Source organism: Columba livia, chromosome 5 (genome assembly GCF_036013475.1).
Source record: "Columba livia isolate bColLiv1 breed racing homer chromosome 5, bColLiv1.pat.W.v2, whole genome shotgun sequence".
In the NCBI taxonomy this organism is placed as follows: domain Eukaryota; kingdom Metazoa; phylum Chordata; class Aves; order Columbiformes; family Columbidae; genus Columba; species Columba livia.
The window spans coordinates 34,637,798-34,653,662 of record NC_088606.1 but is presented as its reverse complement, the minus strand read 5'-3'; the positions used below and the strand labels follow the sequence as shown (position 1 = coordinate 34,653,662).

The 15,865-nt window shown below is 33.7% G+C and overlaps 1 protein-coding gene across 8 annotated transcripts in view; it reads right to left on the bottom strand.

Moving 5' to 3' along the window:
- Positions 1–15,865, bottom strand: part of RYR3 (ryanodine receptor 3) — a 243,915-nt gene that overhangs the window by 122,473 nt on the left and 105,577 nt on the right. For all 8 annotated transcript variants that reach the window (XM_065064236.1, XM_065064235.1, XM_065064238.1 and 5 more), the window contains exons 20-33: positions 15,004–15,220; positions 14,702–14,806; positions 13,196–13,299; positions 12,664–12,747; positions 10,779–10,938; positions 10,191–10,338; positions 8,574–8,779; positions 7,612–7,786; positions 5,791–5,999; positions 5,208–5,392; positions 4,431–4,467; positions 3,840–4,000; positions 3,057–3,222; positions 204–290 (exon numbers count right to left, since the gene is read on the bottom strand). In XM_065064236.1, coding sequence (XP_064920308.1) covers positions 204–290; positions 3,057–3,222; positions 3,840–4,000; positions 4,431–4,467; positions 5,208–5,392; positions 5,791–5,999; positions 7,612–7,786; positions 8,574–8,779; positions 10,191–10,338; positions 10,779–10,938; positions 12,664–12,747; positions 13,196–13,299; positions 14,702–14,806; positions 15,004–15,220 — 2,044 coding nt within the window. The remainder of the gene's footprint in view (positions 1–203; positions 291–3,056; positions 3,223–3,839; positions 4,001–4,430; positions 4,468–5,207; positions 5,393–5,790; positions 6,000–7,611; positions 7,787–8,573; positions 8,780–10,190; positions 10,339–10,778; positions 10,939–12,663; positions 12,748–13,195; positions 13,300–14,701; positions 14,807–15,003; positions 15,221–15,865) is intronic.

The following is a 15,865-nucleotide window of genomic DNA, read 5'->3' as shown; positions in this document are numbered from 1 at the left end:
AGATAATTTTAGTTTATTTTGACAAATGCAGTTTACATTTGTTGAACAATTAACTTCATATAATAATTACATTTACAGAAGTAAATGTAGAAGTCAAAAGGTCACACCATTGGTTCTGTCTCCCTAAAGAAATCCAACTGAGCAGGAATTTCCATGGAAATAAACAGATTTACAAGAGTACCTTTAAAGAAAACACTTTGTACCTTTAATTTACCAAGTTCAAACTGAATCAAATTAGTGCTCGTAGGCTGTACAAAAGTTGCTGGAAAAAGCTTTGTGTTTGGTTCAACCTAGAAGAGAAATGAGATCAAAATATTTTTTAAAAATCAACAAGAATCTCCTCCCAGAATATGACATAAAATAAACACTATAGAGCTTACACTTCATTATCAAATAACTGCAGACACTGTACTACAGAGTTCATTAGTGTCTATCTGTATCTCCAATACAGTAAAGCATTTGCTGCGTTATCTTTATAGGCCTAGCTAACTTGCAGGCAGGGGTGTCTGTTTCCTCATGTGTTCTCAACACCTATAGTAAGAACTTCAGTAACACTACATATTGATTCTTCTCAAACATATCCAAATCTAACAACTCATTCTAACGCAGATTTTTACAGCTGCCTAGTTTGTCTCTTGCTCTAGGAAAAACAGCCCCAGCACAGACTAAGGGTAGAATGCACCTTTTAGACCATCACACATCTTTTAGAGTTTTTTCACATTTTATGCTGAACAAAATAATTCACTACCAAAAAAGCGCAAAAGCAAATTTCTAAGAGAGAGGGAACCACAGGGGTATAAGAAGTGGATGAGAGCGCATCATTTGATCAATACAGTACAAATCTTCATTTCCTGTTACGATTAGTGAATTTGCAATGCACATGCCAAAAGTAATTTTTTTTTTTTTTTTAAATCTCAAAGCTCTCTTTATTTCTGGACTTAGGATTTGTCTCCAGTCTTGCAAAACCACAGTGAATGACACTGAATCACACTGCTGCAGTTTTAAAGTGTCTGATTTGGTTTGGTATTTTTTTTTGACAGCTACATCATCCTGATTTTCCTATTATAGTTGGACTCAAAGTACACACCAGAGTATTATTACCAGTTTATTCTGAAGAACTGTCTACAAGATTACTCCATCCTACTGCCATGAAGAAAGAAGTAAAAATATACTTATAGAATGTGATATTTAAAATGTTTCAGTGCGCCAGGGTGGCTGAGAGAAGGTAAATCTATACAATCAATTCAAGGTTTCAGGAGTTCAATTAAATATTTTAATCACATCGTTGTGTATTTTGTGTACTGTTTATGCACATTATGCGTACTAAGTACAATTGTAACACTTATTTTTTGAAGGAGTCCAACTGCTAACTTTGAGAAAAACTATCAAAAATTGCAAAACACACACACACAAAATAAGTCTTTTAGATGAGAAAACAGCTCCAAAACAAAATATAACTTTAACAAAATGTAAAATAATACCAAATACTGAAAAATCTGTATGCAGAAAAGAAGTTTTTCAGAACTATGAATATTGGGATAGACAAAATAATGTAAGGCCAGGTATGTACACTCTAATCTTTTTGATAGGGAAAAAGAAAACACAAACTCAAATCCAGAAACAAAAGGTATCCTGGACTGAAATACACTACCAATAAAATGTGTATTTTATTTTATTAAAGCCTGAAAGTAACTGACTGAGACAATATAACCGTCAGCCTCTGAGCAAAGACAGATTTTTCACAGTAATAAAAATTGAATTTGTAACTTCTAATCTTGTTTAAAGGTCAGAAAACCATTGCTAACTCAGAATAAAATAAAACATCTTGTAAACCAATATTTAAGATTTCCTTTCTGCTATGAATACCTTAATATTGGCCTGACAATTAATGACACAATGTCAAGTATATATGTGTACACTGTCTTTCATTTATTTTTCTATTATAGACAATGGTGTTTTTTGTTGTTGTTGTAGTTGGGTTTGTTTTGTTTTGTTTTGTTTTTTTGTTGTTGTTGTTGTTGTTTTTTTCTGACTATCACCATGGCATTCAATAGGTAAATCAAGAACTGCAGCAAAATTAATTTCTTCTCCTTAAGCATTGGGCTAAGCACTTCCATCTCCTGTTTTCTTTTCCCAGGATGCTGCTATTTAATATCGTCGCAGCACGGCACAGAAATCTCTGACCACTCTTAGAAAAATATACCAAAATCTAGATCTTCTACATCTGCTAGATCATCTCCCATCCCAACTACAGGTGGTTTCTGACCCTGCTGCATTCATTTTCAATGGAGTCAGCATACAAAGTTCCATTAAATTCAGTGTAATAACATTTAAGTTTTATCTGTATTACAGATTTGTTGGTTTTGTGTTAACTGGAAAATGTCTTCCACAGTGACTGCTTTATTATGGACAACTCATCTTACTAAAAGCAGATCTCATCAATTTGGTGTTGAGAACTTCTGTCAACTACTGATCCATTTGCCCAATGACCCCAAGTTTTGAGAGCATTAATAGCATTTGGTGACCAGCCCATTTACTTTGGCTTTACACAGTAATGTATATTTGCATTTTGGGTTTTGAAACTTAGCAAATCAGAAGATTGACGAATCATAGCTATCTGCAGAAGACACAAACTAAACTTATTTTCTCAATCCATACAAAAAAATTACCATCCCTAAAGTCTAAATCTGATCTTACATTAATTTAAATTATTATTTCTCCTATATAGTATAAGAGATTTCAATAATAAAAGAGATTTAAAAGAACAATTAACATTACAAATCCAGATTCTGAACCGCAAGAATTGAGAGATAAAAAGATACTTTTCTGACCATATCTACCAATAGTCCTTCATCAACATTTGTAACAACTGTAAGAAGCTGGGAAAATGTAATCTTACAAAAGAGAGAAAAAAAGGGATGAAACAGAATAATATAGGAAACAAGTTTTTGTTAAACAAATAGTGTCCCATTAGATTTCTGAACAAGAAAAAACAATTTTATAATAGCATCAAAATGACCAGCATACTAGACACCTTCCTGAAAATCTGATAATACCTGATAACAAGCACCAAGCTCTTTTCCATTGGCTGTGAATGACAACATTCCAGTAGCCAGGTCAACAAAGCATCCAATTTCTAAATCAACATTACTGCGACCTGATCTCTGGGAATTAGCAATTACATCTCCTCCCCAAACCATATAGCAATTGCTGCGCTTCACACTGAAAGAACAGCAAGAAAAAAGAAAAAAAATCATAGGTCATACTCAACCAAGTATTCAATGAAGATATGCTTTTCAATGGAGTAATAGAGAACCCTAAAGGTCTTTGTGCTGCTATTAGTTTTGTTTTCTCATTAACAAACCCCCTGGTTTTCAATAATGTAAGCATCATGGGTAAGGGATCAGACTAAGTGCATACTATTATAAAAATTTCACATGCTTCAGTGTGCTTATGTAAAATACGTAAAAAATAACAGGTTAATCCACAGTGAGCAAATGTGGTTGTTAAAAGAAAGAAGCATCACAAAACATTTCTTCAAGCAGAACATTAATGATAAATAAACTCACTTTAACAAGTCTATGCAAAACACATTGTCATGGTTTAACCCCAGCTGACAACTAAGCACCACAAAGCTCCTTGTTCATTTCTCCCCCCTCTATCCCAGTTGAAACCAGGACACACATTTGTTTATAAATGAGTACAGAACACTCCTACATCACAATTGGTTTTCTTATTAGTTTAAATTAACATTTGAAATATCATCAAGCTTGTGAATAATTCACTTTTGAACAACAGTAATAAAATAAGACTTTAATAAGTGATAAATAAATCCATACCTTTCATGAACCCTGCCTCTCTCATCACCTAAAGTAACTGTCACTGTACAATTTTTATTTAGGTCAAAATTCTCACTGTAAAAATGATAGTCTGGTGTTACCCAGCCAACCCAGACAGAGGATGGGTCTTGGCCAGCAAATATCCGTAGTGAATAAAAATACTGAAAAGAGGAAAAGAACATATTAGTAATAGAAATCTAAATTATTTTATCAAGGAACACTCATATAGTGATTAAAAAAACCTCCTATATATCAAATTTTAATAACAGTAATTCACATTCTTTTAAGAAGTTATTTTAAATACTCATAAATTAAAAATGAACCAAAACAAAATCAACCAACCAAACAAAAAAACTCACCAAAAAAACCACAAGAAACCCCAAACAGATAACTAGTTTAAGACAGCAAGGTTTATGCCTCAAGTCATACAGCCCTAGGCATTATTATTTATACACAATGTTATATCATAGTAAATGATTTAAAACCTTTTTTTTTTTCTTTCAGCAGATCAATTTCTAATGAATATGCTGCCATGACTAATTCTACTTCAAAAAGTTAAGAAGAATTAAGCATCTCAACATATTTACTTACTGTAGTAGAAAGAGCAGCAATTTCTTGGCTGTGCTTTCTAAAGTGAAGGAACATCAGTAAATTAGTTGAAAACGTTAAAAAAAAAAAAAGTAGCAAAAAAAGCACTCATCATTAAACTAGGTATAATTACAAGCTAACCCATGCTTTCTGGGTACTGAGTATGCATAAATAATTTATGTGCACAAAGACGGTACAGGATGCAAGTATACACTCAAAATAACTGATTGCAGTTAAGGCAGAGAGGAGAGAAAAGAGAAATTTACAGCAGTTAACTAAGAGTAAGACAATGCTGGAAGGTACCGAACTCAGTAGTACCCAGTCTCTTTAAAAATCTTTCCCACAGTCTTTTCTTCTTTGCATAGATTAGCCAGTTTTTCAATAACAATGAGTTATTAAACAATAACACAGATGAGCGTTAATCCAATGGGCAGAAGATTCTCAGCTCATTTTCCAGCCTGGCTGAAAAGTTTTGCAAATCCCAATGATTTTGAAAAGATGGCAGCTGCTTAGCAATGAATAACTAGAAACCTTGTAATGCACATCTTCAAAAATCATTCTCTCTGGTCTGGATAGAGCATTCAGCAGCAAAATTGTTTTATAAACTTATTAAAACCATCAAAATAAATAAAAAAAACAAAACAACAGTAATATGCATCCTATGTTAGTGTGTGCTTAGTGGAAAAAGAAGTATGAAATCTTGAGTGTACGATAAAGAATAATAGAACATATTACATTCACATTGAGAGCACGAAATAGGATAACTAAACCAAGCCTAACCGTTTTTGGAAAACATCAGATGAGGCGTTTTCCACACCCATGCTGAAGTTGAAAGATGAGCGGAACTCAATGGGCATACTCAAACGACAATATATCATGTCGGAATTGCTGTTCTGTGTGCCAAATGTTTTGTGAGTAACTTTTAATCGAGGCGGACTCTCAATGGTTCCATCAATTCTACATATCTGAAAGTAATAGAAGTAATTTGAAAATAATATTATTCCAAGAAAAATGCTGAAAACTTTCATTAAGCAACTTGAGGGTTACATAACAGAGTCTAATTACATTTTTCAAAATGAATTAATTTCAAAACTATGCAACTTTCTTCTCTGACAGGGAATTTAGCCACAACAACATCAATTAGTAACATATATAATAGCACAGATAGGTATATCCATATGAATGGTAATACTACCATATCTGAAGTTGGAGATAGACAAGATCACGTGGAATTATCTAAGAGTGACTTCATAGAATTAGATGACAAACTATCTGATGATAGTAAGTATCAGTAAGAGCAGAATGTTTCAGCTCGCTAAACAAACAGTCCATTAACAGGTGTCTCCCTAACATGTAATGTTACCTCAATGTGAGGATGATTTTTTGGCACATTGACAAACGTTGGTAGGCGTTTACTAAACCACATAGCAACATCTCTGTTCATGTTGACAGCAAAAGGTTCAAAACCTTCTTGAAGGCCACACATTGTATAATACTTGAATGTACTGGCATCCATTCCGAGGTTCATACGACCAATTTGAGATAGACCCAGTGCACAAATTGGAACAAAACCTAAGAAAATCATACAACAACAACAACAACAAAATCAACAGTAATTAATTTGGAGAACACAGGCATCCTATTTTGGATCCAACTAATGCAAATTAAACTTTAGCTCCTACAACTAATGCACATGAAATGATGACAGTAGCAAGGATTTAAAGCCACGTTAAATGCTAACGTCTCAGTTTAATATAATTGCTACCAAAACCCTGAGGACTTAGTCAATGAATGGACATTATGCACACTATCCCATTTATTAGACCAGTTTAAAAACTGTCATTAATAAGTAGTAGTAGATTTGCACAGAAGACAAACACAAAAATGTCAAGTCAACAGGTAGATTTGTGAGCAACCATATCTGAAAAAATAAGATTTGCTCATGTCAGTTATTCATTTACTAGAAGAATCAGTTACCCTTCATCATTTTTAGATTAATAAACATGCCTTTATACAATGAGTTGGGCACTAGAAGACAAACTTGGTTAAGTATGCTCTCTCAAGGCACTAAAGTTTCAAATGGACTGAGATGAAGCTCAGGTATCTTGGAAAATCTATTTAAAATTTACTTTGTCATAAGTAGCTATAAATTTGTTGTCAGCCTTCATCCCTCCATCATTCATGATGGACAAATACACACTTCTTTAATACCGGCATTTTTATGACCTAATTTTTTTTATCTCAGTATATTTGTAGAATCCAACAGACAGGGATGAAAGGCTGTTGAACTATTTCTCCATCTCTCAAGAAACAGAACTTGAAGCAACTTCAGGAAAAAGTTCAACATCTAATAGAGAAATTTTCTCTCCTATGCTTCAACATTAAGCCTTCAGAAAAGCTTTCTTAGGGCAGTCCCCCATTCTCTACCATTAGAAAAACTGTATCAATGAAAAGATCAAAGAGGGAAAGGAAGCAATTGCGAAGTCTTCTGGCAGTTACTAACAGGCATGAAGCTACTACCAGTTGGAGGAGATACACTTCCAAATAAAATGTCAACTAAAAAAAAAAACAGTTTGAAAATTCACAGTCTCCTTCAATACAGTCAGGTAGATACTACTGTTCAAAAAAGCAAAAGCAAAAAAATACAAGAGGAAAAATAGCCAAGGAAAAGGAGAAATACAGATACGCTATGAATAGGACAGTGAAAAAAAATACAAATCAGACTCAATTTATGTTGGAAAGATCTGGTTTTTTTTGGTGCAGCCTCTCACCACACTGTACTCATTTTGTCCTTCAGACAAAAACATAATATGTGTATGCTCCAGCGAGATAATCAGAGACTATAGTTTCAGCTTTTGGGAATTTTTCACAATTTTTTTACTGCCACTTATTAATGCTGAAGCTCAGTCTTTGAGTAAGCCTAGCAAGGCTCAAATAAAATTTACCCATTCTGATTGCTGAAATCTCATTCATGTCTACTTGTGGTTAAAGAAAAAAAAAGAAAATCAATTTGTGCTATATAAGCACTTCTAAAATAAATTTTTATGACGTTAATGTGTAGCACAGTCTGAAGGCTCACATCAGCGAAATACAATTCTCTGCTCACTAAGCCATTATGACTGACTAGTTTTTCTGGTTTTTGTTTTGTCTTCTTATAACAATGTAACTATAAAAATAAAATTACCACTTTCTATTCCAAAGTCAGCGAACGCAAGTTCTGAACCTTTACTGGTTATAAGCAACTCTCCATTCAGAGTAAAGATAATTGATTTGTCATCTAAGTTTATCATACAACCAACCACATCTCCTGGTTGCCAGCTTCGTCCAAAGAATCCACTGCCTTGATGCCAACGCTGGCCCTAAACAACAGCAATAACAAAACAGACAAAACACCCCACAAGTAAGTAAACACCATGCTAAAATTAAAAACAACCAACAACAACAACAAACCACCAAAAAACCCACAAAAAAACCAAAATGAAACACCAACTCCCCCCCCCGCCCCCCAAATAAAACAAACAAATATTTCACCTTCCAGGATCTCAAACTAATTTGCAAACAGTATTGATCATGGCTTTTAGGTCCTTAATTTAATTATTATCTTAGTTATTTCACATTCAGAAACTAAGACACCCTAACTTCAGGAATATGCAAAATCAATTTAGAAGTTGGATGATAAGCACAGTTCACGGGATTCCACCTGTCACATGCAGTTGCATTATCATCATTCCAGTCCTTTAGGGGTCAAGTTTGGGAAGAATGTTCAGAAAGTAGAGAAGACAGAAAAGGGAAAATAGAACTGTGGTTCTTTCTTCCAGTCATTTAAGGAACTTTGTTTTATTTTTGTAAAACACCACTTATATAAAAAAAAGGAAGTGAATGCTGCATTTTGTTTATGCTTACGACAGACTTCTTTACCCATTTGGGTATATCCTAGGAAGGTAGATATAAACCAACACACCTTTATTAGCATAATTACAATGACCAGAACCAAAATGCAGATACTAGCCAGCATGAAAGGAAGCTCAGAAATATCCTTGTATGAATCAAAAATATTCCAATAGTTGAGTAGTATGCAGAGGAAAGCTATACAGCAGTTGTCTGCCTAGCTTGTTCATAGGTCAGAAAAGATAAAGATGTACTGACTTTGCTTCCTTCAAATACAAATGCTTGGTCATCAGCTCCCAACTCTATGTCAGGTCGACAGCCTGGCCTGGCCCAGCCAACACGCATATCTCCACCTGTCACAGCTTCAAATTCAAAGTACCACTTTCCAGACTTCACCGCGTAAGACTGTTCTACTCTGAAAAATCGTATCTTGTCAATGCTGACTTTTTCCACTGTTTGGTCAGCTGTAAAAAAAAAAAACAAAAACAAAACAAAATAATAATAATAATAAAAAAAAACCAGAAATAAGAACTCCCACCTTTTATCATTAGATGAAACTACAAATGCCACAGCTTTTCATCTCCCCCAGTATTTTCTGTCTCTGAAAAGAGCCATTATCTACCATTGCACGTTTAAGAAACTTAATAGTAAATGTTAAAAAAGAGGAGCAGTAATCATCATAGAGGCTAGCACACACTAATTCTATACAGGATGAGTGATTATCCACTATTTAGAATCAGAATGTTTCAAAGTAGCACTCAATGCAGAACCCCCAACGCAAAACTGAGGAAACCTCGAAAATATGATATTATTACTCCTTAATGAAAATACAAGATCATTACTCATTAATGAGGGTGACCTTATTAATGTTTATAAATACATAAAGGGTGAGTGTCAGGAGGATGAAGCCAGGCTCTTCTTGGTGACAACCAATGATAGGACAAGGGGCAATGGGTACAAACTGAAACACAAGGGGTTCCACTTAAATATGAGAAGAAACTTCTCAGTGAGGGTAACAGAACACTGGAACAGGCTGCCCAGGGGGCTGTCCAGGGAGGTTGTGGAGTCTCCTTTTCTGGAGACATTCAAAATCCACCTGGACACATTCCTGTGTAGCCTGATCTAGGTGTTCCTGCTCCAGCAGGGGGATTGGACTAGATGATCTTTTGAGGTCCATTCCAATCCCTAACATTCTGTGATTCTGTGATTACATACAATGCAATACAACGCAATAATGCAGTATTACGATACAACAAAATACTTTCCTAAACAAGTCAATACATTTAGAACAATTTTTAAAAATATCAAATAAGTTTTGTTCCAGTTCAGAATTTTGTCAAAAAATTACAATAGTATAACAAATATGAAGAAAATTTTCTAAACAAATTTCTGCTCCTGATTTCAATTAAAAGTCATTGAATTTGGTGCACTTTGACTTGAAGTAGTCAAGCCTAATCTGTATACCATGTAAAAAAAGTATTTTAAATTAATCTCATACTATTTTATTTCTTTCATAATTCCCAAATGAAAAGCAGTATGTCTACTAATACTGCAGATTTTCTCCAATCTAAAAATCATGGAAATTAGAATTATCATACCATTAAATACAACTAATATTTTATAATATATATATAAGTAATATACAAGTCATTGACAAAGTATATTTGCACCTTTCATTAAAGTCAACGGCAAAAATGCACTACTATTAATTCAAATCTTATGTTTGCCCTATTTCAGTGTGGGGGTTTTTTTGTTTGTTTTTGTGGGGTTTTTTTGGTTGGTTGGGTTGGGGTTTGTTGTTGTTGTTTTTTGTTTGTTTTTAACCCCCAGCACTAAGGGGAAAAAAAGGCCATGATTCTTCCTGAAAATACATACCTATCTCTTGGTCAGGTGGCTCGACACTATAACCATAGCCTGCAAATGTTCTAACAGCTTCACGGAGGCTATCTCTGTTAGATTTTTTAGTACGTTCATCTAATAATGCATATGGCACTAGCCGAGGATTCCGTTTGTTCTTAAGATCCTAAAAGGGGTTATAAAAAAGAAGAAGAAAAAAACTGTGTTTAAATATCACAAACATTTTATGTAATGAGACAGAGTGTATTCTGAAGTAAATGCTAAGATTACAGGAAAGAAACAACATTGATGAAGATCAGTCCTATGAATGCAAGCCCACTTCTTAATAGTATTAAAAATCTAAAGACTGAATGAAAAATGGATATATATTCTCATACATATGGAAATACATTCTTATACATCCTTCAGCTGCAGTCATGCAGGTCTGACCATCTACTCAGACTTGCATGGCCAAGTATTCTTTCTCTGCTCCCCACCCTCTCTAAATTTCCAGACATTACACAACATTCAGTATCTAGCCTCTTATTTAATACTCCCAACTGATGTTCTAGAAAACAAAATCTCATATTCTTTACTTATTCCAAAGGCATCTAAAGGACTCCTTACCTGTTGAATGCCATAGGTCCATCCTTGCTTAATTCTGTCTTTTGCCCAGACATTGTGTGCATTTTCTGCTAGTTTGTCAACTAGAAATTCTTGAGAAGGTAACAATTTCACTTCAGAAAGATCAAGCGGGGCAGGTTTATATCCATTTGACATCATGTAACTGTAACAAAGGAAAACATAGTCAAGATACCTCATTGATCCACTTACGGTGTTTAAACAAGTTTTCTATTAGGCATTGATAGGGTGGGCTTCACTTACTAACGCTTTTCCATCTCCTACTCTCCCATTTCTTTGCAAAAAACCTGTGTTGCATTTGGTCATTGAATAGGATATAAATTAGTATTCTAGCAGAGTCATTTTCCATCTACTAGCACCCTATCTAATTAAATATGACAGAGATCTACATATGCATCCCTAAATAGTTGCTAAGAAAAAAAAAGTTATTAAATGAGTACTCTTTATATTATTTTATATTTCTCATTTAAACTTTTAAAGTAATTTCTATTTTAAAGATCTGCATGGTGACTTCTTATGAAATTACTTTTATGCATTATTAAGCATGGAATTTTTTCTATACTAGTTTGTAAAGAGTGCATTACCATTTTTCCAAAAGAAGAAAACATATTGTAACTATTGTTCTTCCCACTTTTTCATTGAATGATAAGTTTAACAATGTTTTAGCAGTATTACCTGCTCCAACCCTTCCACACAGTATGAAGACCACTCTGCTGTTATAGACACATGCAGACTCTCCTCTTGCTCAAATCGGATCATTTCCATTTGTTAGGATGATCCATGCAGACAGTAAATATTTTAACAAGAGTCAGATAACAATATCTATTTGTTCTGTTATTGAAGACAATAGTATCAAAACAGTATTATGATAGGCTGTCTGCAATATGAACCTTGAGAAAGGTTCTTTTTTCCTTTTTTTTTTTTTTAATTTAATGCCATCAACTGGATCAAGATGACCATTTCCCATATCATGAAACTATTATTTTACCACTATCTTAAAAAAAATAATTTTGCTTCTCATGGATAAAGCTAGCTATTTCAGGACAAAGAACATGTTGTGGGTTGATAACCTGATGTAAAACAGCAAGTATTCAAATAACTATTTCTGTCTTTAGGGTTTGTTGCGAGATAGAGATTTACTCTGTCCCAGGAGGACTACAGAATCCCCATAGACCAGGCTAAAACATAGATGCAGTCCTTGATTAATCTTTATCACCTTTGAGGAGATTACTACAGATGACTTAAAGATGGCTGAATTCAGCTATTTTAGCTCCAACTGCCATAGCTTTCCTACCAAATAAAAATTAAAGCAAAAACCCAATAATATTTTATACAATATTCTACATATGTACATTTCCTAGAAATGTGCAACATTAAAAGAACAGTAATTTTCTATTATTTTCTCTTCTCTAAAGAAATGCATTAATAATGTTTCTTGGAGAACAGGGACGGAGAGATGCAAATTGAAATAGGAGTTACGGGAAAATGCTACCCCCCTCTTCCAAGTAGATCAAATTACCATCATATATGTATATACATATATACTGTTCTTTGCTATGTGATAGAAAAGCAGTGAAATGTTGTTTTTAACTTTGCAGTATCTATTCTAAGATCATGTAACATAGATATAATTGCATATGGTTCAAGTATGTGACTATATCTCTGTGAATCACTCCACAAGGTGATGTAATGCAGCAGTATTCACAGTCAATCATCATCACAGGCAAGGTAATGGACCAACCATGTGCTCTGTGTCCGTGTCGGGTATGGGGTTCATATGAAGTATTTTTTAAACAGCCTTACAATATTTTTATTTAATTAATGCCCTGTAGTTACAAATTATATATAGTAGTTATCATAAGATACATACTTTTTAGGAAGTTTGACTTTTTTAAGATCTTCCTCAGCTGCTGGATGAGCATGAACAATGTGACATCCAAGGGCCAAGAGGGTTCTGTCAATGTAAAAAAAAATGTCAGTAGTGAAACACATTATAGTACTCACCCATTTTATAAATTTATTTGAGTTTTAGTATAAATACGCAGAATGAATGATATTTTAAAAACAGGGAAGTCATTCAAAATAATGGAATTTCAAACTCCAAATATTTTAACTTATCCAAAATAATAAATCAAACCTTTGAAGTCTAAAAAGTTACAAATCTGTGGCTTGAAATTTATGTCACTTTATTACAACCAAGAGGATTTGGTGTTGCTTTCTTCTTTGTATCTCTGTAGAGATAAAATTTTTCTAAATCGCTCCAAGTGTGTTCCTGAAATTTCTAGCAAAGATAGCAGAACACATTTTAATGAGATATTCTAATGTCTTTATATCTTACAACAATACAAAGTGTTTGAATAAAAACGAAACAAACTTTATCTTCTTTTAAATTTAAAGCTCACTTGAGGGTTTCAGTTGACATTTGTAGATTATAATTCTTCTCTGTCTCAGGTAATTTTGAGAATTCCACAAGACAAGGATGATGCCTTTTGTTATCATCCCGTATCTGTAACAAAGCAATAGAAAAGAGTACTTTCCAAAGACCAGACTCAAGCCAGAATCAGAGTAAAAACCACAGTTAATTCTTTATAATAATGAAGACATTGTAAAAAATACCATTTATTTTTGCTAAATGACAGCTACCCATCATTATATAAATGAACTTTCCCATGTTTCATTTATAATGCACACATTAAGTACTCCCCCATAACCAATAAAATCAGAAAAAAAATATAGCTGTTTCATGTGTTCTGCATAAATGCACGAAACACAATAAAGCAAGCCTGTAAACTCAGTGAACATTTCTGCTGAATGCCTGAGCAACCTACACTCAATAAAGCACAATCTGATCTATTCTACATATTCTGATTCAAAAACCTCACAGGACCATTTGATAATGTTTTCCAAATTCTACTGGAATTATAAAGCACAGCATTCCTTTTCTGATAATGACATCTCAGAAACTTTAAGAAGGTTAGTAAAACTCAGAATTTCAATAGCAATGACACTTTAGTAGACAGTATGACAGAGTTCTTGAAACAAAACATAAATCAAGTCCATAAATAAAAACAGCAAAAGATGAGAGAGGGAGAAGATTCTTCTGATGTAGGATACAGTTGTGATGGACACATAGAGGACTACCCAAGTAAATCTTAATTTGAAAGTCAGCAAGATGAAATAATCTAAATTCAAGAGAGAATACATCTTTTATCATTTTACATTACTAGGGAAGGCAGCAATTGTAATACAATTTGATTTGAATTTTATCTAATATTCTTGGCCTACCTTTTAAATGTTTTTCATTTGTTGACATCCCTTTGGAAGGGAATACCTTGTAATATACATTTAAATAATGTTGACCAGATGGCCTTACTCTCTTCAAGCTGTTAGATTATACCACATTATAAGGGATCATTGTAATGATAAGTTTCAGCTGTAACTAGTTAAATAAAAAAATCTGAGCTTTGAGGAATCTGAATATTTACAGAAGTAACCAAAACGGTGCCTCCCTTCTCAACAGAAGCAAATTTCCACAATGGACTTTCTGCTCGTTATCTCTTTGACACCCAACACTACAATAAACAAAGGGTGAGATGAGGGATTACTAATGATTGCTATGATTTTCAGTAGAATTCCATCTTGGTATAGCTAGTAAGTTCCTCAACGAAGATACTTTTTCAAATGGCTAATTCCTCATAGTGTTTTAATATGTACCTTATTCATATTTCAAATTCGCCTTCTAATCACTAGCTAATACCACAGTCCCCTGTCAGCTTAGATGTTTATCTGTTATAGGAAATATACAGACCACCATTAAATGCTCCATTCAACTTCCAAGTCCAGGTTTGCTGGTAGGAGACTTAACCTAATATAGGTGACTGTACCCACACAGTTCATTCAAAACTTACCTTGCCATATGTCCAGCCCAGTTCTATTTTATTCATTCCCCACAGTTCATGGATATTTTCAGCTAGTTTGTCCCTGATCTTTTCAAGATGGAAAGGAAGAGCAATCTGAGAAAAGAGTATAACAATTCCAAAAATAAGAAAAGGTTCGAGTTACCACTCCAAGGTAATTCTATTTCAGTTAAATACACCACAACACACAAACGGTGAATTGCTAAAGGGCTAAGCTAGCTTAGTTTTTATATTATGACTTTAAATTTTGTTAAGACATATTTCACAATCCCATTTTGGCATACTTAACATACCTGACTGGTGTCTATCGGACAAGGGATAAAAGAAGCTTGGGAGAGGAATTGTGTTGTACCCAGCAAATCCCTCACTCCTTCAGAATCTCTCTTATATTCTTTCACTGGTTCCAGTTTCATCTTCTCTTTTGGAAGCAAGGCTTCATAACAGGGAGCATAGCCAGCAGGAGGCAGAAATTTAAACTCTCCATGACGTCCACCCAATAAGAAACGAACTCTGCAATTTTCAATTAAGAAATTGTACTCTTAATAGTCAGTACATACTAACATTACAAATAAACAATTCAGAAACTTAAATATTCGTTTGAATAGCATTTCCAATAATGCAGGTGTATTTCATGCTTTGATAAACAGCAAAGATTTACCAAGCATTCATACTAGCAGATACTACCAATGACACCCTCACCTACCCACCAGTGTTTGAAAAATTGTTTTGCCCAAAGCAAAACTAATTATTTGATGCAGTAGTGTGCTTTCAAAATAAATTTCTTATTTAAAATCATATGGTTGTAAATTGTGAATTTTTAAATGCATTTAAATTATTTGGAAACAAAAAATCTCATTTAATTTGGACTGTTACTCTAAAAAATCCCACAAGGACTATCTATATACCACTTAAAAGTTATTTTATAACTTCACAGAGCATTGACGCAGGCAATTGGCACATGAGGAAAAAAACAAATGATATGGTGGAAAAAAAACACTACAATCATATTACATAAATCAAGCAAACAAAATCATACCAAATACTACAACTGGGAAGGAGTTTCAGAAGTGCAGCTAAGATTCATATGTCCTAGTTTTGTTAAAAGCAAGACCAATTCTCTTTCAGTGATTTTTCCTTTCAGCTAAGTTCTTCTAA